The sequence below is a fragment of the Ambystoma mexicanum genome, chromosome 6q (genome assembly GCF_040938575.1).
Source record: "Ambystoma mexicanum isolate Mex_15411 chromosome 6q, UKY_AmexF1_1, whole genome shotgun sequence".
NCBI lineage: Eukaryota > Metazoa > Chordata > Amphibia > Caudata > Ambystomatidae > Ambystoma > Ambystoma mexicanum.
In genome coordinates this window covers 1,402,562,120-1,402,587,077 of record NC_090937.1, presented here as the reverse complement: position 1 = coordinate 1,402,587,077, position 24,958 = coordinate 1,402,562,120, and the positions used below count along the sequence as shown (strand labels likewise).

The window sequence follows — 24,958 nt, the reverse complement described above, 5'->3', positions numbered from 1 at the left end:
TGGGATCAACCAGCTCATCTTCCACAGGCAGAGGATCCTCTTCTTGGTCAAAATCGCTGCACACAGCTGTAGTGGTCTGGATAGCCATTTGAAGAGCCTCTCCTGTTCTAAAGGAGCGCACCTTTTATTCACCGTTGCTTTTGCTGCTGCTGGCTTCATCCCTGGGTAGCGCAGATCGCTCCAGACGTCGCCATTCTTGCCCACACGACTGAAGCCCCAGGAACCGTGAGTCTGGAGGTACTACCAGGAACTACTGCCGTGGCACCAGGTCTTCTTCATACAAATAAGATACTGTGTCCGACTTCGAGGACCTAGGGTGAACCCTCTTCTCCTCACCAAAGGCTTGTCCTTATCTTCCTTCCATCTTATAACTTTTGCTTCCCTTTCGACAATATCCAAGTACTCCTGGCAATCTCGAATCGTGAACTGTTCTAACCTTATGATCCTCGACAACAGGACCCCTGTCCCATTGACACTGGCTCAGGCCTATTGTCTTTTAGCTACGTTTTAGAAAGTGTCTCTTGATTCTATCTGCCTTGACAAAAGTATTGCCTATGATTTGTATCCCCAACTCTCTTGTGTTAATTCATGTGCTAAGTGTGTTTGACTACAGTAACATTTCTGTTCATGGGTACGCTTCTCTTTCGTAAGACCGAACTGTCATTACTGTCAAAAAGTGATCGCGTGACGTCTTTGTTTCACAACACTGGTCCGTCAAATCCAAAGGTACTTACCTTGAATTGTTCTGCACAAGGGGAATTGGTTGTGTAGTGTATTTTGAAGTGTGGTTTTAATTTAATAGAAGTGAAGTGTTTTGTGAACAGATGGTCTAAAAGTAAATGTACTTTAACTTTTTAACCAAAAACCTTGAGTCAGTGTTTGCTTGAGTCACAGTAATGGTAGTCCTTTGTGTAATATCTACTACTGCTCATTTGCTCTTGAGATAACTCTGGCTGCTCCGCTACTGCTACCACTCTGACGGCGTAGTGCAGGCTTGTACCTGTCACGACCCCCATCCAGAAGACCCCCTGGCAAGCCCGTGGGCCAGGAAGGGTCTCCACTAAAACTAGGCATCCTTGGCCTAGGCCTTCTTGGGGCCAGTCCTGGCGCCTTTGGCTCATACTTGATAAAGGACTTATATTGGGAACTACTTTATTTCAGTGTCAATCAACATGGAGGCATCCACATAGCTTGGCTCCTTGGAACCAATCTATGCGGTATAGTATTTTTGGGTGTGGTACCATAGGAACTATTTTACCTGGACTACTTTCTTGAAGCTATTTCAACCACACCCGACTGAGAATGCGCTTTGCGTTACTTTGCAATTCTGCAACGTGATGCTCACTGTGTTCAGCTGCTCCCGCGAACCTCGGAAGAACAGCATCTGTAAAGGAGAAAAAGGACATCGTTAGCAGCAGCAGCTTACCTATAATTTCTTCGTTAGCTGACCACGGCTCTTGAGATCAGCATCCTGGAACAAGCGCTGCTCCCGAACCGATGGATCTGCAAAAAAGAAAGAAACAAGGCATTAGACATTTTTATAATTTAAAGAACAGTGCCGAAAAGCTTACCTCGCAAGCCGCTCCTCGACCAGCATCGTCTCAGGAATTCCATGCACCGGGTGAGCACCGCGACCTGTTGGAAGACAAGACAACAGTTTAGCAAGAGGCAAGGCATCATAGCTCTGCGCTTAGCGCCTACTCACCACATCAAGGCGCTCTAAAACGCCATTACTTACCGGCGAGACCCAATTCAGTCTATGCCACATATTGGGCTTCCGCGCACCTAAGGAAGAGAAAAGACATTAGTTAAACGAAAAAGGCATGCTAGGACAATAACATAGCACATCAATAAGACCTCCCTGAAAGACTCAAAGCGGGCCGTCATCAGTGAAGTAACTCGATCGGAAACGCCCACCAAGCACAACGCGCCCCTGCCAAGAAGGCAGGACGGAGAACACACCTGCATTAAAAACAAGGTGAGGAGAGGTCCAGTGAGGCTGCGGGTATACGGTGTGGTGGGAGACTGTTTACCCCAGTTGCCCAGTCTTGAACATTGCCCACCTGTATTCCAGGCAGAGCCCTCCTGCTGGTCACACCTGGGAACCGCAGAGAAGGATACCTGAGTCCCAACTGCTGGGTGGCGTCCCCGTAGAACCAGGTGAGCGTAACGGTACCAAAGGTGAAATTGTACTACCACCTGTAGTCTTCATCTTGTGTAGTGGTCCCTAAGGGCACTGCCCAGGATTCTGCCTAACATCCCCCACTCTTTCAGGTAGGTCGGAATGATGTGTTCCTGTGGGGCACCACAGGGCATAGTACAGTGCCGGCCCGGCTATGAACAGACTGTTTTTGTAGGCAGCAGCTAGTGAGTGTGTCCAACTCCTGCAGCCGCAACAGAGCCCTTGTGGGGGGAGTCCGTCCTCCACTTGAGGGGGCCAAGAGCAGCTGAGGAGCAGCAAAGAATGGATGGGGCACGCCGGGGAAGCGCAGTCCCCACTGTCCCCAACGTACCGTGGAGCATAGAGCAGGGCCCCAGGGATCAGCGGGGTTCTGGGACGGGAGGATGCAGCTCCTCTAGTCCCTCCGCCGAGCAGTGCACAGCCTGTGAAGGGGCACCAAAGAGATTGCGACAAACGACTCAGGGGGGATGGCTGAACCCTGCATGTGTGCACCAAGTCAGTGAGCCTCTGCCAGCGGCTCCACTCACCGGCCCCGCTCGGCAGTTATGTCCTCCCGGTCCGCCGTCCAGAGGTAGGAACAGGCGCGTCTCACACTCCTCGTCCCTCGTTGAAAAAGCATTCCCGTTGCTGTGGGGATGCCGAGCCAGGCAGCAGGCATGAAGTTCCGTAGGTTTCAGATGACAAGTAAATGTGCAGTGAGGGGCCTCAGAAGGTGCCGCCCAATGTCCAATGTCGGTATCCAAACTACCAGGTAGCCATGTTAAATACGTATGTTAAAGGATATTTTCAGCTGTCGAGCGCAAGCTCTCTCAGGCGGCGGCCATCTTACAGCCGGCAACATTGCCCCCCCATCGAACCAGTCTTTAAACATAGAATGGGTGCGGTAATCACTGGTCTTCATGTCAGACAAAGGAAGACCAGACTTGTCTTTTAAGATTGCTTGATAGAACACAACACAACTAATAACATGAGCTATAATGGGTTGGGTTTTCAAAAGGATTCTCTGAGATATTATCTTCTGCAGTCCCTGGCTAGGATATATACTTACTGCGTGAGGAAGGTTTGGGATGACAAATGGCTGTATATCATCAGCATGAACAAAAGGAAGACAAAAGCTCCAAAACGCAAACCATATCTGTTGCTCAGATGGAGTCTTCTTGTTCTTGTCCGCACGCACCGGAAGTGATGTTTTTACACTTCCGTTCCCGAGTCGGACCTCCCTGGGCCTGGTGCCATCCCAACAGGCGCTGTCGTTGGTACGGGCGCCAGTCAAAGAGATGTTGTGATTGCAGTGGCTTTGACTTTGTAAAGGAGTCCATTGGCAATGCTTGTTCCTATCAGTTGGTCCCCTCCGAGGCTTCCTCGGGGGCCCAGTTTTGCAGTGGTGTTTAGCATGAGATGCTTGTACCAGACGCAGGGTATGTACATTTGTTGCAGGCTCCCAGGTTTTGTATTCAGAACTGTATCCCCAGAGGCATTGCTAGGGGGGAGCTGAGGGGGCTATAGCCCCAGATCTTTTGGTGGTAACCCCAGATAGAAGCTCAGGGAGTACAACCAAAAGGCTATAGCTAGCCCCGAATCCCGCCAGTCCTGACATTAGCTTAGCCCCTGATCTTTTCCAGACCTAGCAACACCCCTGATCCTTCCCAATAACAAGTAGTACAGTTGTTTACCCTACCACCTGGAATCTATGATCTGCAAGACCATAAATTCTTCTTCACCCATATTTCCAAGGGTGTAGGTCAGGGATACGTCCTTTTATACCTCGTCGAGGAACGATATGGTTGTAACAATGATACATGAAATACAGAATGGCTCTTGAAATGACGTGGTAACTGAAATTTGAACACAACGGGTTGATTATCTTTTGTATGGTATACGGACTGTGAAAAACTTTAGGGTATCCTCACACCTACTCCCCTTGGATCCTCTGCTCAGGTGGCCAGAGAAAGGCCATTGCTTTTGGATCCTGACCCTGGGGATGGAGAAGCGAGGGAGGATCACTATGGTGGAGGGTCCTTGGGGATTGGGTAAAGGATATCTGCAGGTGAGACATGGTAGCCCTCTTGTCCTTGTGAGAGCGTATCTCCCCCTCCCCCTGCCTTCAACCTCATTTCATCTCATTCCTATCATTATAGTACTGGAACAACGAAGAGGCCCCGAAGAGTACTGACACGAAGAAAAAGTCTGCATACTGGTGTACAGGTCAGCCATGCCCAGAGTACTCCACTAACTATGGTCAGGCAATTGTACCCGAGGACTCACACCTGCAACTTGTGAACTGGTTGCAGGTGTATAAAAGGAGGGAAGACCAGAAGGAGACAGACCAGCATGGGAGAAGCCGGGCCGAGCGTTGCAGGCCTGAAGAGGAAATCCTGTGGAATACGAGGCAGCCTAGGATGGTCCTGTTGGGCAATCAGGACGCCGACAAGAACCCGAAAGAGACTGTGACGCCAGGGCTTGGAGGAGCCGTGCGAGGGCCACAGTGTTGGTGAGCTGCACTGCTCGATGCCTTCAGATGGAGCTGCGGGTCGAAGAAGAAATCCAATAGCTGTAAGTCACCGGCAGCATCTGCGGGAAGCGGTTTATCCCGCTAGGCTCAAGGCTCTCCACAATGGCAGGTCGCATTTCTTTGAGGACACAGCAGAGGTGCACTCTTGGATGGGCACGCAGGGGATACCACAGCTCCTGGCCAGGAGGAACAACGCACCATAGCATTCCCGATATCACAACACATGACTAACCTTTTTCTTTCATAAGCAAAGTGGGAAATGGATGTGTAATAGATTGTGGGAGCAAGTAACACTGAGATACAGGAACACAGGTCTGGTGCCCTGACGGCTGTTGCTGCAAGCAGCTTCTTCACTTGAGTTGACAATTCAATTTAGGATGACGTTTTCAGGCATCCTGCTGCTGTACGCTAAACGGATGGGGGCGGGTGAGGCGGCTCGGCCCGAGCATGCAATTTGCTGCTGGGCAGCTGTTACCTGGTTCGAGAGACGGTTGTTGGTTTAACTCCCTTGCCTTTTTTCTTTTACAGCACTTTTTGGTGGGAATGTTTGACTTGATTATTGGCGGGTTGGAATGTTATCAAGGTCCCACTTACTGTCAATGAACAGGTATTGACAATATTACTGCAGACTACTACTCCCCTCGTGCGGCCAGCGCAAGCTTGCCAGACGCTTGGTGGTTACTTATACTGGTCACTCTTGTCCATGCATGCTTAGAAGCCGACTCTGAAAAGGTCAATGGGCTGCAGAGGCGCGCTTATAGGAAAGAAGGGGACATGACGGATGGCTGGCGACTTGAAAGTTGTCACCTGGAATCTCTGGGTCGTAACAGTTACTTGAAGAGACTGAGGGTGCGCATTTATCTGTTAAGGATGGGGGTACAAGTGGCATTACTGCAGGAAACACACCTGACGGCTGACAGGCAGGCCACAATGGCTAGGAAGTGGGGCGATAAACTGTATGGGTCTCCATTTTCGACATACTCTACTAGAGGCGTTCTCACATGGGTTGCACCATCTGTCCCCTTTCAACTGACAGAGACTAAATGCAATGATGAAGGCAGAATGGGCAGAATGGTACTGCTACACAGGTTTCTTGAAAATAGAGGTGTGCTTCATAAACACATAAGCCTCTAATCACGATGCTATGGTCTTTTCTAACTCACTTTACTCAAAAATGACTACTTACAGGGTGGGTGGATGGATTAGGGGAGGAGACTTTAATTGCACCCTTAATCCCATCATGGACAGATCAGACGAGAAATTCTGAAAACATGCCCCCCAGCTAAAGCCTTAAGTTCCCTGCTGAGACATTTGGACCTGGTGGATATTTGGAGAACAGTGCATGGTGCTGCTCATAGATACTCGCATTTGTCTGCTCCCCACAGAGTGCATACTCACATAGACTACATTTTAAGTAGGCGGTAGACCGTGGGTGAGTTTATAGCTATAGACTATAAGGCCAGGGACCTCTCTGATCATGGCCCATTAATAGTCACATGGCAGAGGGTCTTGCGTAGACCTTTGCCCCCTGCCTGGTGATTGTGGGCAGACACCTTGCTGGGCGACACGATTAGGGAATACTTGGAGGATAAGATAGGGCAGTACTTCGATACCAATACGGGCAGTGTTGAGAAAATGTGCACCTTATGAAATGCTTTTAAGATTGTAGTGCGAGGGGCGGCTTTTGGACACATGGGTGGTCTCAGGAAGGGTATCCTTGAGACTCTTACTGACCGAGGCCGCTATTGTGGCAGCAGAAATTGGTGGAGAAGGGACAGAGGAAGGGACGGCAGAGTTGACAACACTGCGTCAGAAATGCATCTGAGAATGGGAAAGGCTGGGTTGATTCGATTATGCCAAATCAAGGCAGACGTGGACAAACCCGGAAGACTGCTGGCATGCTTATGCCACAGAGAAAGAGCCAAGGTATATGGTTAGCGCCATTAAAAAACGAGAGATGCTTCACTGTGAATACTCAGGGCGAGATCAATGACATCTTCTCAAGATTATATTAATCCTTGTACTAGACAGGGTCTGAAGGGTGTGAATGAGACATCAGTGAGGCTCTGGCCCTGATCAACTTGCCCCGGCTGGATCAGGAGCAGGCAGTGATTCTGGATGCTCTGCACATCCTGGATGAAATTTGTACTGTTATCAACCTTACCGACGCTATCGTGGCAGCAGAAGGTGGTGGGGAGGGGACAGTATCTATGTGATATAGAAGGCGCAGTAGCATGACCTTCTTCAGTAGAGTGGCCCTGCCCACTATCGACAGGAGCAGCTTTTTACAGAATGTCATGGAATTTGTATTGTTAACTAAGCCTCGCCGCATGTTTTGCTCATGCGAGGACGAACTGACGGGAATTTTACAAAATGTATGCAGAAATGCTAGCACCTAAACTCCTAGACATGCTAGAAGAGGCTAATGAGGTAGGGGTATTGCCCTGAATCTTGATGGAATCTGTCATAGAGCCTATTCGCAAGTCTGGTAAATCCTATATTGTGGTTCCTATAGGCCCCCTCTCTTCATGGTCACTCAGGAATGCAGGATTCTCACAGCCCTATTGGCAAACAGACTAAAGAGAGTGATTGGGACCCTAATACCCATTGACCAAACTGGGTATGTCCCGGATAGGAGCACCTCATGAAATCTAAGGAGTCTTCACCACATGATAGACTGTGCTAAACACCTATAGGTGAATTGTGGAGTGGGCTAATTTGACGTAGTCAAGGCATTTCACTTGGTCAGATGGGACTGGCTGCATGAGACACTGGAACATTTTGGCATATGAGCTGGCTTCTTACAGTTGGTCAAGCTAGTCTATGCTGCACCCATCGTCAGAGTGAGGATGGGGAAACAGATTTCCAAGGCGTGGGAACTGTTTAAAGGCACTAAACATGCCTGTCCGCTATCCCCAATGCGATTCATCCTTGCTCTCGAACCGTTAGCTGTATTCCACAGATCGGACTACGCGGATGCAGGTATCTCAATTGACGTGGTTGGGCACTTTGTCTCATTATATGCAGATAATATGCTGCTTTACATTAATCAACTTGAGGTCAACTTAGAGCATATCGTTGATATAATTTATCACTTCGCTGAGCTTTCCGGGGTCTGTGTTGGCTACGAAAAGTCCTGCTTGTTATCGCTTGCGGAACTCCAAGGCCTGACTCTGGATCAGCTGCCTGGCCTTAGGACTGGCGTGGAAGACAGATACTTTTCAATATCTATGTGTAAATGTGTGGCATGATCCTATTTCCTCGCATGAGCACAGCACGCAGAGAGCCTTAGATAACATTAAAAATTCCATGACGTTCTGCAAAAATCTGCCCCTGTTGTTGGTGGGCAGAGCCACTCTCCTGAAGATGGCCGTGCTACTGCGCCTTCTATATCACTTTGTTAATATACCTTACAACATACCCAAGAGGTTCTTCAGGACACTAGATTGGATGGCTAGAGGCTTCCTATGGGGTGGAAAATGGAACAGGAGTGCATTAAGTACACTACAAAGGGATTACTGCAGTGGAATGATCAGACTAGCCCACTTTGCATTATATTACTTAGGAGGGCAGCTGTAGTTTGTAGTTGGTTGGCTAGATGACAAGGCCTCACTAGACACTTTGCTTTTGCAACTGACGATAGGACAATTCTTCCTGATGGAAGTGCTGCCGATGTGGGAGGCCCTACTCCCACGCCCTCTCAACTCCTTATTCTTGGCAGAGTATTGTGGCGCAGTAGCTGGAAAATAATGGGAACTTTGGACCCTTATTCCCTGAATCTCACTGGTTGGAATGCTCAGGGAACACCTGACACTGTTAAGCAGTTCAGGAGGCATTGGGAGAATAACGGGATAGTTACGCTGGGAGATTTATTGCAAGATAAGAAACTGATGGACTTCCTGTCATTGACACCGGACTTTGGCATGCATAGTGGTCAATTGTTTTTGTACCTGGGCCTAGTCAGGCAGATAGAAGTGAGATGGCTGGACTTCCGAGAGGGTATTGAGGCTGGCCCAGTGATTGATACCATGTTTATGACCTGTTGGAGGGGGGCCATGTGGTCTGTAGGTTGTACGACCCTCTCCTGAACAGGCTTAGCAAACCAGTCTTGGAGGTACGCACAAGGTGGGAAGATGACATATGGAGGAGAGCTTTGCTGTATACGAATGTCTCCAGGAACACCAGATTTAAACTCTCAATTTTATATTGCACACATGGCATATATGACCACACACAGAATATTGCAGTTTCACAGAGCGTGTGCTCGAAATTGTACCAGATGTGCCCATGCCGTAGAGATATTATGCACATGTTTTGTGCCTGCCCAGTGATGATGAAGTTCTGGCAGGCGGTGGCAAGTTGTCCATTGGGGATACAGATGCACACATGGCCCCCAGAGGCCTGCTTATTGGGGATGTGCCAGAGGGGGAAAAAAGCACACGACACACCTCTCTAAGATGAAAGATCTAATCTGTGTGTTAGCTAAATGTAGAATTTCAATGGCCTGAAAGTCGGCCGAGGGACCCAGAATCCAAGCATGGAGGGCAGTGTTAACATGCTGATCAATGGCCGAGACACAGTGTGGTCAGTATATACTGGGATGAGCGAAGTAAGTACAGATGTGGGCGCTTGGAACGCGCTACCACAGGCAATGTTAATCCCTATGAGCATGTCCGCTTGGAGGGTATCATCAGCCAAGGAGTGACATAGGTTACAGGAAATGGGGTCTCCACTGGGAAATATTAGCAGCGCGCCCAACTGTTCATAGAGGGCGGCTGAATTATAACCATGCAGTGCGCATGCTAGAGATTCTTTTTGGGAGTGTTTAAGTTTCGAGGGCATGAAGAATGTTTGCAATTAATTTTGGAGGCTGTGCACAAAAGATGTTTTGTAGACATTGGCGATATCTGTTGGTTAACCGTTGTTTGTTTTCTTATATGAATAAAACGGTTAAAAAAAAAATATGTGAGGAAGGCTTGGGATGACATGAGCTGGATATCATCAGCGTGAACACAAGGCGGTCTATAGCTCTGACACACTTCTATTGCCCAGACAGTGTTTGCTGCTCTTTCTGCACCAGAAGTGATATTTGTTCACTTCCGGTCCTGCGTCCAACATCCCTGAGCCGGACGCCATCCCAACTGGTGCCATCTTTCATACAGGTGCCAGGCAAAGGGACGTCCGGATCATGGTGGCTTTTACCTCGTAAAGGAGTCTGTTGGCAAGGCTTGTTCTTAATAGTAAGTTGATCTACCTATTTCTGATTTCCATAGGGTTACATAGGTGTAAAGTGCTGTCCTTAAATCACTCTTTCCTGACTTTGTTTGGTGGAGGTTTGGCTAAGGGACCCTTCCTACGACTATCCTAACGACTGGGAGGTGATTCTAGTTTTCTGAACTGTAACTTGGTGACGCTTATTAATCGAACGACTGGCCCTGCCTATCTCTTTAGAAATCTACCTGAAAACTATCTACTTTTGAACTGGTGACTTTTTAGCACAAGTCGCTATACCATCTTGGGGTTGGACTGTATAAGAGCTAGAGAAGCTGTGTTATGATTAGCATATGAGTGCTAACCTATGTTTCACTGGTCATTGAATCAAATACAGTTCCATTTCTCCAAATGGTGAATGTATACATCTGTTTGAACAGGGTTTTGGGTGACAATAATTGACTGTATTTTTTACTTGCTTAGTGTGTATTCGAAAGGCCTGATAAATAATTGTATTTTTATACTTACCCCCCTAACTGGAATTACTGTTGTTGCTCTGTGTGAGCTCATTGCGGCCCTAGGCCACTCCCACACCATTCCTGAGACTTGCCACTCTACTACCGTACTTTGATTGTGTTTGGCTAACCTCTGTGTCTTCCCTGTTCACCAAATACAGTGACTTCCCAAAATCCTCCCCAGGGCTGATTTTGGAAATCCATCTCAACACTGCCATATCCATACCCCCCCACCCGCAACTCCTTGATTACCTCCACCTACCCTCAACAGCTTCAGTCCTACCGTACGACTTGAGCGCACTAACAAGTGTAAGGTCCCCCTTACACTTAGGGCCCTTGTCAATCCCTGCTCCCTCCCTAAGGCATCAGATCGGTTGCAGCCTCGGGTTCAGCAGTCGCAACAATTACAGAAACCGGCGCTCTGGAAAAACAGAAACGATGAGTGCGGAAAAAACACAGGCAGTCATTGTACACTGTCAGGAGTATGCACCATTCCTTCGTAGTCTTCCAGGCAGTGGTTGCTCACTGCCGTCCACATGCTTCACCACAAGGCCCAGCAAACCATGCCATCTTGCAAGTGGCTGCCCCGTCCTTCCCCATCTTTCGCTTCCACTAGCACTGCTCCAATAAACGTGAAACCGTCCTATCATGTGAACAAAATCTAACCACCATCTTCCAATACCGACCACCTTGTGCGCCCCATGTCACTGCCCTTTAATATTTTTTAACTAGACATGTGCTCTGTGAATTGTTTAAATTGATACTTCTTAAGTGTCTGATCTGAATGGATATTTAAGTACCTGATTTGATCAGTATATTTCAGCGTGATTCTTATACTTATTTCCTTCTTTTGTTTTCTGCAAGGTTACATTAGATCTTCACAATAGTCATGAAAAGTTTGGAGGTTTTCTAAGATCCGCCTTGGATGTCTTGTCTCAAATGTTGGAACTTGCAACACTTCAGGATATTGGAAAGGTATGCCATTTAAAAGTAATTGTCTTGAGTGAAGAGCACATCATATATTATCAGAGAAATAACTTTCCTATGCCGCCTGTTCTGGTTTCTCAGAGGGAGTAGCTATTTCCCTTTCAAGAGCGTTGCAAGACTGTTGAAACACAGAATGATATTGGTATTGAATGCCTTGTTGGTATTTCAGCAAATAAACTGCTTTGTGAAATCTCAGCAATGATGGGACCGATGAGCCAATATTGGGAGATGAGTTGGTGCTCACTGGAGGGCCCTGAACCTTTTCAAAGCCCAAAAATAGAACTAGATGACATAACTGAGTGGAAGAAGTTTGTCATGTGGGATGGCGGATGACTAAGTTAGGCGGCACAGCAGCGGTGGACTGGCCTAAATGTCCTGTAGTAGAATCAAATGAGAAAGCTCTGATCAAGATAACAGCGAATATGTAGTACAGTAAAAAGCACACACTCGCATAGAAGTCGCCATGCGCTCGGCCTGAACACTCCAGTAAATTGCATAAAGACCACAGTGTGTAAATGTCAAGAAAGAAACTCACCAGTAATGCCCAGAACCTTGTGTATTTTATTTTTTAGGTATGTTGAAAAGCAGTTTTACAAAATGTTTATTACAAACATAAACTGTCCCATTTCTTCCAATGCATCTTTCACCAGTGCCTTTTTGAATGTCTTCCCTGCTCTTCCTTCTGTCTTTATGTTCAGAAATGACAATGGCCTGAGAATCTTCTAAATGGTCTGTTTTCATAAACACATTTGTTATCACTGCCTGTGTACAGTTAGGAACTGGTAACTCTACTTATCTTTGTATAGAAGTAACTTTTAGCTGACTGTTGCACAAGAAAGATTTCCAAATTGTGTCCTATTCTAATGGACACATTCCTTCCACAGATTCCACATCTTTTGAAAATCCTCCTGATGCAGCTCTGGAAACTTTCTTAGCCACCAAGTGGTGCATTGCAGCTCCAGCATTGACCATGTTCTTTTGTCCACATCCGTCTGCACCATTTTTGCAGAATACATTTTTTTCAGCAGCAGCGCAGCAAGGTCCCAATGTCGATTTATGTATTTTAATTGTTTTTATTGCCATTTTGTGTGTCATCAGATAACCAACAGAGTACAATCCTTCCCCCAAATCCCCACCCCCTGTAACAGCAGCTCAGGACCAGAGCACCACTTTCCAGTTCCGTACATTCTCTCCTCCCCCGCCCTCCCATCCCTCACTAACATAATGTCCCATATATGCACTGCTTCATAAAGTCGCTTTGGAGGTAGTCCAAGCCCATTTATCAGTCCTGCTTAAATCGCATATCCTCCCTCTGGATTTTATGTGACTACCAGGAACTACCTGTGTCTTTAGTGTTGTCGAAAAGATCACAAGATGAAAGGGTGTAGATCCTGTCGGACTATACCTGGCTGGGAGGTAAGCGCAGGGGCATGGCGCTTGTCTTGGAAGAAAGACACTGCAGACAGCACAGTTTAGAATCCAGGTCCCGCAGACTGGCCTCTGGTATTAGGTGCATTATAAAATAATGTACTTAATAACAAATTCATTAATGACAATACCCAGGGCGGTTAGAGAGTGGGTAGCTAGATTGTCCATGACCTTCGCTAACACCACCCCAGAGAAATCCTCCAAAGATACATACAGAAAGACTCTATTGCCAAACTTTCCTTCTGTGGACCACCATTTGAGATCCGAAGAGAGGGAAAAGAATTAAGAAATAAAGCGACATCACTGCTTCAGGAATGGTGGTTCTTCCTCTTGAATGCATTTTTTGTCTTCTTCTAGAAAACAGTGACAGACGCCACTCTCGGTCGAAGGAGAGAGGGAGAAAGGTAAGGATCCCACTTCCACTCCAGTGCAATGGGAGGCTTTTAGAATGGTAATGCTAAAAAAATATTTTAACATGCTCCTGAAGGGTTTAGAACATCTCTCTAAACATAACATAAGGAGAAAAAAGCTCCCACCTCTCCCGATCTCGGGCCCCAGTGAAAATCAATTGAACTGGTTAGGTCTTGTGTGGTCCTAGTGCCGTCGACACTGATGACTTAGGAGCCCACAACTCCGGCTCTGCATCATGAAAACCATCCGCACCTCTAATGCAACAGTGTATTCGGAACAGATGCCCTTGCTGCCTTCCTATTACTGCCAAGCCCTTGAAAGCGGACTGTGTCTGCAGGTTATTCATTGCAGTGGTGCCCGTTTTGAATGCGTTGGGTTCTTTTTGATTTAAAAAAAAAAATATTTGTAGAAATTTGTCCACAAAAAATAAATGATATAATGAAAATATATTTCCAGAAAAATCCTCTATAAACATAAATATAGTGATCTATCTGGGTGTTTCTTTCTACTCTTTCCAGAGGAAAATACATGCTCAAAATTGTCAAAATAAAAAGTATGTTGCTGAACACTAAGTTATAGAACAAGTTAGCGTAGTCAGTGAACTATCGTACTTAAAATTTGAAACCGAGAACATGAAACAGAACATCTAAAACTTCTGTGAGTCTATAATCAAACCTTGAGTTAACTTTGATAAGCGTCTTATTACTTGGAGTCAGTTTGGAGGCTCTTTCTTTTAAAAATGGAGATAAACAAAGTTTGTTATTCATTTAAACTACTAATACGTTTTGCACCAGAACGAAGTAAATATCTATATATCATCCTGAAGTCTATTATGAAGAATCTATGGATGTCGTCGCTTCTTCCCAGAGGGTACCCCTTCCTGTGAGGCCAGGGATGTGAGGCCCCTACCTGATAGTCCCTCTGCGGGTGGTACTCAGCGGGAGGATCTCATGGGGAGAGACTCCCTCTCTGGGGACATGGACGACTATCCAAGGGAAACGCGGTATTCCAACTCAATACCCCACTGTCATGCATTCTCATAACACTTTCTCTCCACCTCCATGTTACCTAACCACCCCATGTATGTATACAAGTCCACAGGGCCTACCTCTACTGAGACGAGGAAGAGGACAGATTTATTTATTCATTCAATTTTTTTACAATACACAGACCCAAGGGTATCCCAGCATTAGTACAGCATAAAAGTGAGAAAGCAGAAAAGATCATCACGTCAAAACAGAATATATGTCCCGAGAGAATAGCTCAGCGGCAACGTGCACGCCTTGGGAGCAAGACGGCACAAAGCAGTACAGGTTCGATCCTCGGGTCTGCGCTTAGAAACCTCTGGGTATTTAAGCGCGTTATAAATACGCAACTAATACAAAAAAAGTCCTGTAACAGCGCCTTGATGCCCCCGGGCTGTTTGAGCGCTTTAAAATATTTTTTAATGGTTTAATAAAAACCTTTACAAAAGTTACTCATATAAAAGACATGATGAATATAATAATTACAGTATCATCAGTATAAACAAGTAAACAAAACACTATCACCAGAACAAAGCAAATACAGATTAAAAGCAACAAATATCACAATATAAAAGATCTCAAATATATAAAAATTACTTATTATATTTAGCAAATAACCAGTTAATTTCCTTTACAAAATATTTACTTCATACTCGATAATAATTCAGCTTCTATTTTCTTTAACAATTGTACCAACGCAAAAATCAATGCTGTATCTTTTCCTACCATCATCCTGTTCCACAGGGAATCTAGGCAGTCCTCAAATTCAATATTCATATATCTCATAAGCAAGTTAGTTCTTAGCACTCTAAAATGGGGGCATTCAAGTATTAAATGCTTAAGACTTTTCTTAGGTTTTACACAGTTTGGAAATCTACAAGTCATTTCATGTTCATTACCTTTTTCTCTTCCCCAATACCTGATCCTTTCATGCGTGTAAAATTGATTCAATTTAAAACACCTATAGTACATATGAGTCACATTACAAGGAAATATGGTTAAGTAAAAACAGCAGCCATCCCTTTTTCGAGTGTGCCTTGCATATTCTTTGTAGGTACTATATTTATTAAGTCCCTCTATTGTCAACATCCAATCTCTTTCAACTAGTTTTTTTTTCACATAAGCAGGTCGCAAGCATAAGTAATTTGGTAATTATTTCATCCTCCCATTATATTGCATAAAGGAAAAAGAACCTCCTCCTAATGTCATTCGATAAAGATCTTGATAAAGAGAATTCTTGGGAGGGTACAAGATCCTAGCATAGTTAGACAATGCTCGCCACTCCCATCTACATGACAATGAGATTAGCCCCATGTCGAATTATACAATTCGGGATAGATGGGGCAAGGTGCAATGCAGATTGCAGTAAATGCTACTGCAAGGTGTTAAGATGTGTGTTTAAATTAAGAACACATGTCCAGTGCATATAAAAGAACCGATTCCACTTTCAGTGTCATAAATTCCAGCAACAGGACCAGAGAGAATTTGCAGTATTTGTGAAAGATTATCTTCATCTGATTTAACAATGGTCTTGCTTTCAGATGAAGACAGTCAGTCCAGAGTTTAATGGACGAGGCGTTACTCATATGATAACCGAGATAGATGATTTCCATTGATTGGGATATGACTTCTCCATCAATCTCCCATGTATAATGTTTAATTTTTTTTCCTGCATCAAACGCCATAGTGGTGGTCTTTGTGGAATTTGGTCTAAGGTTATGTAGGAACGCAAATTCTCCAAATAACTGCAGCTTCCTCTGAAGGCCTGATGGAGTGAGATCAAATAAAATAACGTTGTCTGCCAATGCTAACCAATGCAATCGCAGAGTACACAAACTAGCAGCAAGCGTATTAGAATTCTTCAAAATATTATCCAAATCGTCAAATGCAGATTAAATAACGTTGCTGCCAGATTGCAACCCTGCTTCAATCCCAGATACGACATTACAGAATTTATCATGGCACCCCCCTGCGTAATTCTGACCTTATACAAGGTATTTGTGTGAAGCTTTGCATTCCAATAAATCAAACCTGCTGGAATACCTAGATTAGACATCATCTTCCATAACAAATTTCTTATCACGGTATCAAATGCTGCAGACATGGCAATAAAAGCCATATAGATTGGAATAGGTTCTTTTAGTTTTGGTACCTAATAGCAAATGGGCCATGATTGTTGCATTTAACGTTGTACTCATTCCCCTTCGAAATCCCGTTTGAGATTTCAAATATATGTTATGTATCGCAATATGTTTTTCTAAATCATGTAGGATAAGAATTGAAAAAACATTTGCAGCAGCATCTGTTGGGGAGACCGGGCGATAGTTCTCCGGGTTTGCTTGGTCCCCCTTTTTATAGATAGGAACTACAATAGAGGTGACCCAGGTTTCTGGAAGTGAGGAGGTCAGGAAAATTAGATCAAATTTGATTTTAAGTATATTTGCCCAAAAAGTTGGATCTGCCTCATATACACATGGTGGAATACAATCTGGACCAGTAGCTCTTGAATGGGACAGGCTACCAATGGCCCATTCAGTGTCTTGCGTTGACCTCTTAAATGATTGAATAACTGGGCTTTGTATTAAATCATGACTAATATTAATAAATCAAACGGAAGCTGGTACATTACTGCAATGTATTCCCTCCAAGCATCTGCTGGATTAATATTCTTAGAATCATCACTTCTTCTAAAGTCAGAGTTCTTAATTGCTGACCAAATAGCATGAGTGTCCTACTGGCAGATAGATCTAATTATTTCACAGTTCTGTCTATTATGACACAAAATAAGAATGCCTCTACCTTATTCTTATGTTTGTAGGATACGTCTTTTTAAAAAACAGAACTGTGATTTGCTTAATTGTTCTCTTTTAAGAATTCTCAGATCCCTATTTTTTTCGGTTTATAGTCATAATACCGAACTTTAATTACTTTTTTTTTCGAAATGGGGGGGTTCCCCCCAACCCCCCTTTTTTCTTATTTTAACCCTTTTTTTACTTACCTGATTCAAAAAATATATATATATATATATATATATATATATATATATATCAATATTTTTTTTCGGCCTTTTTTTTCCTAGATTTTTGTTATTCGAGATTTTTTTTTTCGGCCTTTTGACCGACCACCATTTTTTTTCTATGTTATAACCTTATTAAGTTTCAATCAAAAAATGCTTTGTGGGTTCTTGACGTGGTTTCTGTTTTGCAACAAAGTAGGACAAAGCAATGGAGACCGAGGTGGAAACTATTTTATCCAATTGCTGAGGGGAGCAGAGATGGGGCATACAATATTCATCCATTTTATTTTGTTCTAAAGAAACCCGGGAAGCTCCTTGATGGCATAATACAGGATTCCATCTAAGAGAGATTAGTAAGCGATCTGTTTCTAATACCTGCAGCAGCTCATTAATACCAAATTCAGTATAGGAAATGTCTATAGATGGCTGAATAGGTCCATGATAACTATAATTAATTTCATGCACACTAACTGGCTCATCTATTTGTTCAAGCGAATAAGACACACAGAAAGTCAATCATGGAACATGCCGATCCGTGTTTCCATGTGAATGTAGACGACAGTTCCATACAACTAACATAAGACATGTCCCAATCATGGAAATACGACCTCCATCTTTCGCCTCTGAGTCCCGCCCTCGTGTTACCATCTTTAAGTCCATCGGTCTTATCAATCCTCATAAGGAAAGTCGAATAGAAATCACCTCAAATCAGATGATGATTTCAAAGTTGGTATTATGAATATATTCATTTTCCAGACAAAGACCAATATCATCAAACATTTCATCAATATCGTATTTCAGGGGATTCCAATAAAGGCTAATGAGTAATAGTTATGTTATATGAATTTATAAAGCACAACATGCGCCCAAGGGCATCTTGACGCTAGGAGGTACAGGTGAGACAGATCGAATTAGAAGAGTCTTAAGGGAACGCCTGAAGGCCAGGTTGGCGGTCGCGCGAAGGGCCAAAGGCAGTTTGTTCCATGCTTTAGCAGCTGCTACAGAGAAGGCCTGACCGCCAGATCAGGCTGGTCTAAAACGAGGAACCGACAGTAGTAGAGCAGCCTGTGAGCGAAGGGAACGAACAGGGACATAGTGAACAAATTTCTCCTGAAGATACTCCGATCCCACCTCATAGAAGGCTCGGTGAACCAGGCACATGGATTTAAACAAAACCCATTGTTCGATCGGAAGCAAGTGCAGTTGTTTCAGAAGTGGAGCCATATGAGAGCGTGACAGCAGGCGCAGTATTGCTCGGATTGCTGCGTTCTTAAGCATTTGAATGCGGTTGAGCAAATAGCGTGGTTGGCCGAAGTACAGCGAGTTACAGTAATCTACTGTACTAAGAACTATCGCTCCTACCACAGGGGCATGGAGATGACCAGGAATGAAGGGAAGAACCTTCCTCAGAGTCTGCAGTTTGAAATGGCCAGCCTTGTAAACTGCACAAACCTGCTCAGTCATCGTCCACAAAGAAGAGAACTTGTCCCACAGGTTTCTCACTGTAGGGGAAGGAAGAGGAAATGGGCCAAGAGAGGTAGGCCAGAAGTCAGAGATCCAGTAGTTTAGGGGGCTAGTAGTCGCAACCACCAGGACCTCTGTTTTACTGCCATTAAGTTTGAGGGAGTTTGTTGCCATCCAGGTACCCTGGTCCTCAAGACAGCTCCTGAGCCGGGCCGCAGTATCGGGACGGGAGAGATCCAGACGTACCAAGATCTGTGTCATGCGCTTATAAATAGAAACAAAAACCAATGATATAGGATGAGGAGAAGTAGCGGACGAATATAGATATTAAAAAGAATAGTGGATAAAGCAGATCCCTGCGGGACTCCACAAAACAATGTGATAGAATCCGAGCAGAAAGGAGGCCGGGAAACAGATTGGGACCGGTCAGTCATAAACTCTTCAAACCAGCTCAGTCCATGGCCTACAGGCCTGCGCTCGACAAGCAGGAGACCAGAGTAGAGTGAACAACCATGTCGAACGTGGCCGACAGGTCAAGTAAGAGCAAGGCTCCCACACCGCCCTGATCGACTAGGCGGGTTAGATCGTTAATTACAAAATTGAGAACTGATTCAGTGCCTCTCCCGTGGCAGAAGACGGACTGAAATATCTCAAAGTAGCCAGCGGATTCCATAAAAGATGATAGGAGGGGGTAGACCAGCGCCTCAAGGGTTTTCATCATGGATGGAAGAAGGGAGATGGGTCAAAAGATTGCCATGACAGTGGGGTCCAATGAGGGCTTCTTCAAAAGAGGGAGCACACAAGCGTGTTTCAAGGACCTCGGAATGAGCCCCTCTTGAAAGGACAGGTTGACTGCCTTTGTAATAACTGTGATAATATCAGTAGAGGCAGATTTGAGCACATCTAGAGGGATGGAATCTGCAGGAGAGGCCGATTTGAGGCCATGGAATAGTGGTTTAGTTACTCTTCCCTTTAAAATCGCAGCTGCCGCCAATAGATGTTCCAATGTATACATAAGCATAGTTTGGCATTCAATATCATTATTGATAGAAATGGCTAGGCCACCGGAAGGACATTCTTCATGGTTCTTAATGGCCTGTGAACAATAGGTTTGAAAGCCTTGTCAGACCAAAGCGTCAGTTTTCATCGTTTCCTGAAACAGGATAACATTTGGAATTTTATTTGAGGAACGTGAAGAAAACCACCTTGATAGATTTAGGTAACCACATGAGTTTCATGAAAGAATAACCAGCTTCGGGTTCTTCTGAAGCTAGGTCATGCTCTTAACTGATTTGGTAGTAAAGATAGTTCTCAGTAAGGGCTCAACCCATGACAACTCCTTAATATTACCAGCAATGGATAGTCATTGTGAGATACATAGTTTCTCATCTGGTGAGCCTCCAATCCCTCCGGTGCGAGGCCCCCCTACTAAACCTTGAATAATTGGCTGGTACTGCAAGAATTCAAAAGCAATGTACTCATTGAAGGTATATAATGTAAATCCTAGATCCAACAATTCTCTTCTATATGACCAGATAAACTTTAGGATATTTACAGATGATAGATGGCAAGTCATTCTATAGTTATTTTGAAGTGGCAATGAGGTCCTATCATAATCTTTGTAGTCAATATTCTTAAAGATGCAGTGCAAGAGGGTAAGTCCAGAAGGTTACTACGATTAATTCTTGCCTTTCCTAAAATGTCTGGTCTCCCTTCAAGCCCAATCATATTAATCATATTAATTCCACTACTTTGAGACTGCTGAAGTCTGATGGTCCGTAGATCCATCCGCTGACTATAGCTTAGTAGCTATCAAAATCTGCTCAGTCAAAGCATCCCATTGTAAAGCAGTAGAGATGTCGTTCCCACTGACAGACACATTGACCATTTCAGATGTTGATCTTCTTACACCAATGTTAGTTACATTACACAATGTAGTAACCTTAACTATATTTTGTGTATCAGTGAGGTGGGCTCTGACCTCCATAGGGTTAAATAATTTTGTTAGTGTTTCTGATGTTAACAACACATCTTCTAATGCTTTTTTCAAATTGTCAAGATTATTGCTGTGAGATTGTTCTTTTAGGGAACTAGATGGCAAAGAGTGACCATCTCACATCATAGATGTGGTGGTGTGTTGTTGTATAGACACACCAGTCCTACCACATTCCATTTGGGGATTTACACAGTTCATGGTAATTTGAGGTTCTAGAGCAATATGGGAGGCCTTTGGTATACATACAGTGGGAAGGTCAGGTGTAGTACTATGTATGAGCTTATTAACTACCTGGGATGCCCTTAATTGCCTACACTTTCCAGATCCAGTAATTATTTCTGGGATACCTGCGGCAAGTCGAGCGCTCGCTGTAACCTGGGTATTTAAATTGCGACAAATGTCTGAACACAAACGACTTTGATTATCCTGGTCATGGGTAATTCCAGTTAGTTGGCTGATCATATTATCACACGTAACAGAAGTATTGCCTTATATACTGGGTTGTACAATCTTTTGTGTGCATTTCCTACCTTCTATCGGAAAGTAGTTTATTAACTTTTGTTTTTTACCCCATTTCCGCTGATAATTCAGAAGGTGATAACTTTTTCATTACTCCATTCTGGTCAGAATTCCTTAAAATGACTATATGAGAATCCCTTTTATAGGGCAATACAGCTGTATTTCCCTTCTTAGAATCCAAGACATTTTGTATAGAACAACTAGGCTGTTCGCTCATTTCATAGCTACAAAGATGAGATTGACTTTCTTTAGTTAATTGGTCAAGATCTATTATGTCATCCTCCAAATTAATAATAGAAATAGCTTTATTGTTGGATTTAATAGCTTTACCTTTTCCTTCCTTGATATTTTTAGTTTTTTTAAGCTGTTCATCAGCGGCTTTTCTTTTCTGCTCGTTTGATTGCATGCAGATGTCGTTTTTTTAGTACGCCCCGACAGAAATCCAGGCTTCTAATGTATTGGCTCCAGAAGAAACTCCACATTTGTTTGTTGATCTATAATATTCGTAAGCGCTGAGGGGCTATCCAAGAGCTCCTCCCTCTGCGGTAATGATTGGATAATTGAATCAGGATTGGCTGGACGGAGATTAGCTCTCAAATCGGCAATGGTGATGTTCAATGCCTTCATATAATCTGCCAATCCTGCCAATGAGTGAACTGGAATCTGAACGTTACCATGATTGAACTTATTATATACATAACTTTGTTCAAACCTTCAATTGTTCCCAATGAGAAGGCTTCCGGACATTGTGAACCCTGATCACAAATAATTTAAATTCCTACAGCTGAAGCTGTATCACGTTTGTTTCCAGTTTTGCAATAAGACTCCCTTGCAATTATAAAACCTTCCAGGCGGTTAAGCTTAGTAAGGATGTCATTAATACAATATTTGATGTTGCGCATCACCAGTGCGTGACATTGTGACCTTTGTCTAGCAGGTCCAAAATACGAATAATTACTGGGAATGTATGTGGAGCCTGCGAGTCTGGTTTAGATGATAGGTTAAGATTAGGTGCAGTTCCATGTGGAATGTTATCTGTGACCTCTTCTATCGTATGAAAATTACCAGACTCTACATAAGCCTGCCTTAAGACGTCATCATTAATCGCTTCAGCTATATCAGCAGCATTGGTACATTTGTTCATATGAGTATTATTGTTAGGAGTATAGCTAAGCTCCTTAGTTCCACAAAGACGTGGGATCAGGGGGGTTAATAGGCCAATTGATAAACAAACAAGTTCATCCAATTTAGCCATTGCTCCCAGTCCAATCTTTGATGTTTCGTTTAAAGAATCACCATTCACATAGGGGTCGATTGGAGAGCAAGATGTGTGTGATTGAGCCAAGGCACCTTCCGCCGCATCAGAGCAATCCGCCAAATCCATATCAAGTATTTTCTGCATAGGAAACCTGGATACCGCTGTATTAATAGAATCATTTGCAGAAAGGTGCACTTGGCCAGTGTGGGAGGAATGGATATTTAAAGTCCTCTTCTAGCTCTTCATCACTAAGAAAGATGGTTGCGGCAAAATGAATAGGTTGATTTTCCCTCCTCGTTATCATTGTCACAATCATTACCCATAGTAATAGGGCACAGATCCACAGAGTTCTTTTCGACTGTCATGTTGGTAACTATTGTTCTGCAACATCACCAACACAGCACATCTCCCACTTCGGAGGCTGCTGGCCATTGTTCCCACAAAAAGTCAAAAAGAATAAATAATGGTCGGTAAGCACGCAAGATTGACTTATGGTTCTATTTAACCACTAGGTTATAATACTTTGGTCAGATTACTAACTGTTGGGCTAGTGCACGCAAAGGATCTAGGTGGAAAGGAATGAAAGAAAAAAGTACATAAGTCACAGGCCCTATGGCAAATCTATTCAGTCACTGTTGCTACCTGTGCAGTGCAGCCCAGCCCACTAGTAATAGCCCAGCCCACTCCCAGAGGGGTAATCGCACGTGTCAGGCCTGCACAATATTTACTTTGGATGTTGAAGTCCTTGTATGCCTTTGCCGCGTTTAGCGTACCAGGTAGTGCTGTCCTTCTCCTCCTCCTTACAGCCTCCTGATATGGGTCTGCAAAGTAATCCAACAGTGAGTCCACAGTTCGCAAGAGCCCTCACCACAACACCACACTTCGAGCACTTCGAATGACAGAATAGTAATGGAGAACCACTGTTACTAACATTTGTCAAACAGCCAGGTTTCCGTTAGTCTTTTTAAAGGCAGGGAAAAATTGTCCATCACAGATGGGCTCAGGTAGAGAGTTCCATTACATGGGGGCAGTTACACAGAAGCTAACTCCACCAACCCTTTTTCTCTTGAATCTTGGGATGAACAGAGAGATGCTCTGGTTAGAACAGAGTTTGCAAGCAGGTGTAATTTGGGCGATTGAATAATTGAGGTATTGGGGTGTAAGGTTGTGTACACAGTGATGCCTGAAGGATAGTGTTTTAAATTCTATACGCGCTTTGACAGGGAGCCAGTGGGCTTCACGTCTAGTGGAGGAAATGTGGTCTGAGCATTTGAGGCTGAGGGCCCAGCGAAGAGCTTTCATTTGGAGAAGTTGTAATTTCAACAGGTTAGAGTTGGAGGTACCCATAAGGAGGGCATTGCAATAATCAAGTTTAGAGAGGATAAGAGCTTGGGCAAGGGTGATGCAGTTACTTGCAGAAAGAAACTACCTGCTGAGGGAAATTAGTCTGGCAGTGTAGGCCGTGGAGGAAGTGAGGGCATTAACATGTCTGTTCATGGAAAGATCGGCTTTGAGGTAGACCCCCAAAGTTTATATATGCTTTGAGACTGAAATGACAGAGCCGTCTAGGCTGAAGGATGAGTAGTTGGGTCAAGGTGTCTGATCCGGTGTGGGGAGCCAATGACGAGGAACTCCGTTTTTTCATCATTCAGGCAAAGGTTGTCGGTGGCTATCCAGTTTTGGATAATGCTCTAAACCACGTTAATTAGGATGTCAGAGTCATAATCCCTAGTGAGCGGGACTAGGATCTGAGTGTAGTCTGGGAAGTTGGTCTAAATGATTCCTCTGGAATCAAGGAGATCAGTGGTATCCAGGGGGATACAGGGCCAGGGGATGGGAGTCTTTCCCCTTGGCATTGCTAATTGCTAAGTGAGCCAAGAAAAGTGCCAGGAGAAGGGAGTCATTCCCCCTGGTATTGTGTACTATAACATCTGTCTAAGTAAAGGCCAGAGGAATGGAGTCATCCCCCCCCTGGTAATGTGAACTATAAAGTCTGCCTGAGAGAAGACCAGGGGAAGGGAGTAATTCCCCTGGCATTGTGAAAACACTGAGCGCAAGATACCTGGAGAAGGGAGGCATTCTCCAGGAACCCAATAGTAAATAACTATGGGCAATAAGGAATGTTGATATGAGTTGGAGCTTTAATCTGGATCATTGTTTTGAACCCTGACCCCTGAAAAGGGACTTAGACTTGGGGAAGGGAGGCATTTCCTCAGATAAAGATCCCACCTAAAAATCCGAACTTTACCCTTTTTAGTTGAACTGAGAACTTGCTTGTTGGCCTTTCAACTTGGAACTTTGTTCTATAATCTTCAAAAGGATTGAGGCCTGGGGAAGGGAATCGGGCAAAGGTCTCAACTACAATTGCAACTGTAATCCACTGTCCAGAAGAAGGGAGTCATTCTTCTCGACCGAAAGATCCGCTACACCTTTT

The 24,958-nt window shown here is 44.3% G+C and overlaps 1 protein-coding gene across 4 annotated transcripts in view; it reads left to right on the top strand.

Annotated features, from left to right (window-relative positions):
- HTT (huntingtin) overlaps window positions 1-24,958 on the top strand; it is a 2,905,635-nt gene that overhangs the window by 1,152,012 nt on the left and 1,728,665 nt on the right. For all 4 annotated transcript variants that reach the window (XM_069632055.1, XM_069632053.1, XM_069632052.1 and 1 more), the window contains one exon: window positions 11,285-11,395. In XM_069632055.1, coding sequence (XP_069488156.1) covers window positions 11,285-11,395 — 111 coding nt within the window. The remainder of the gene's footprint in view (window positions 1-11,284; window positions 11,396-24,958) is intronic.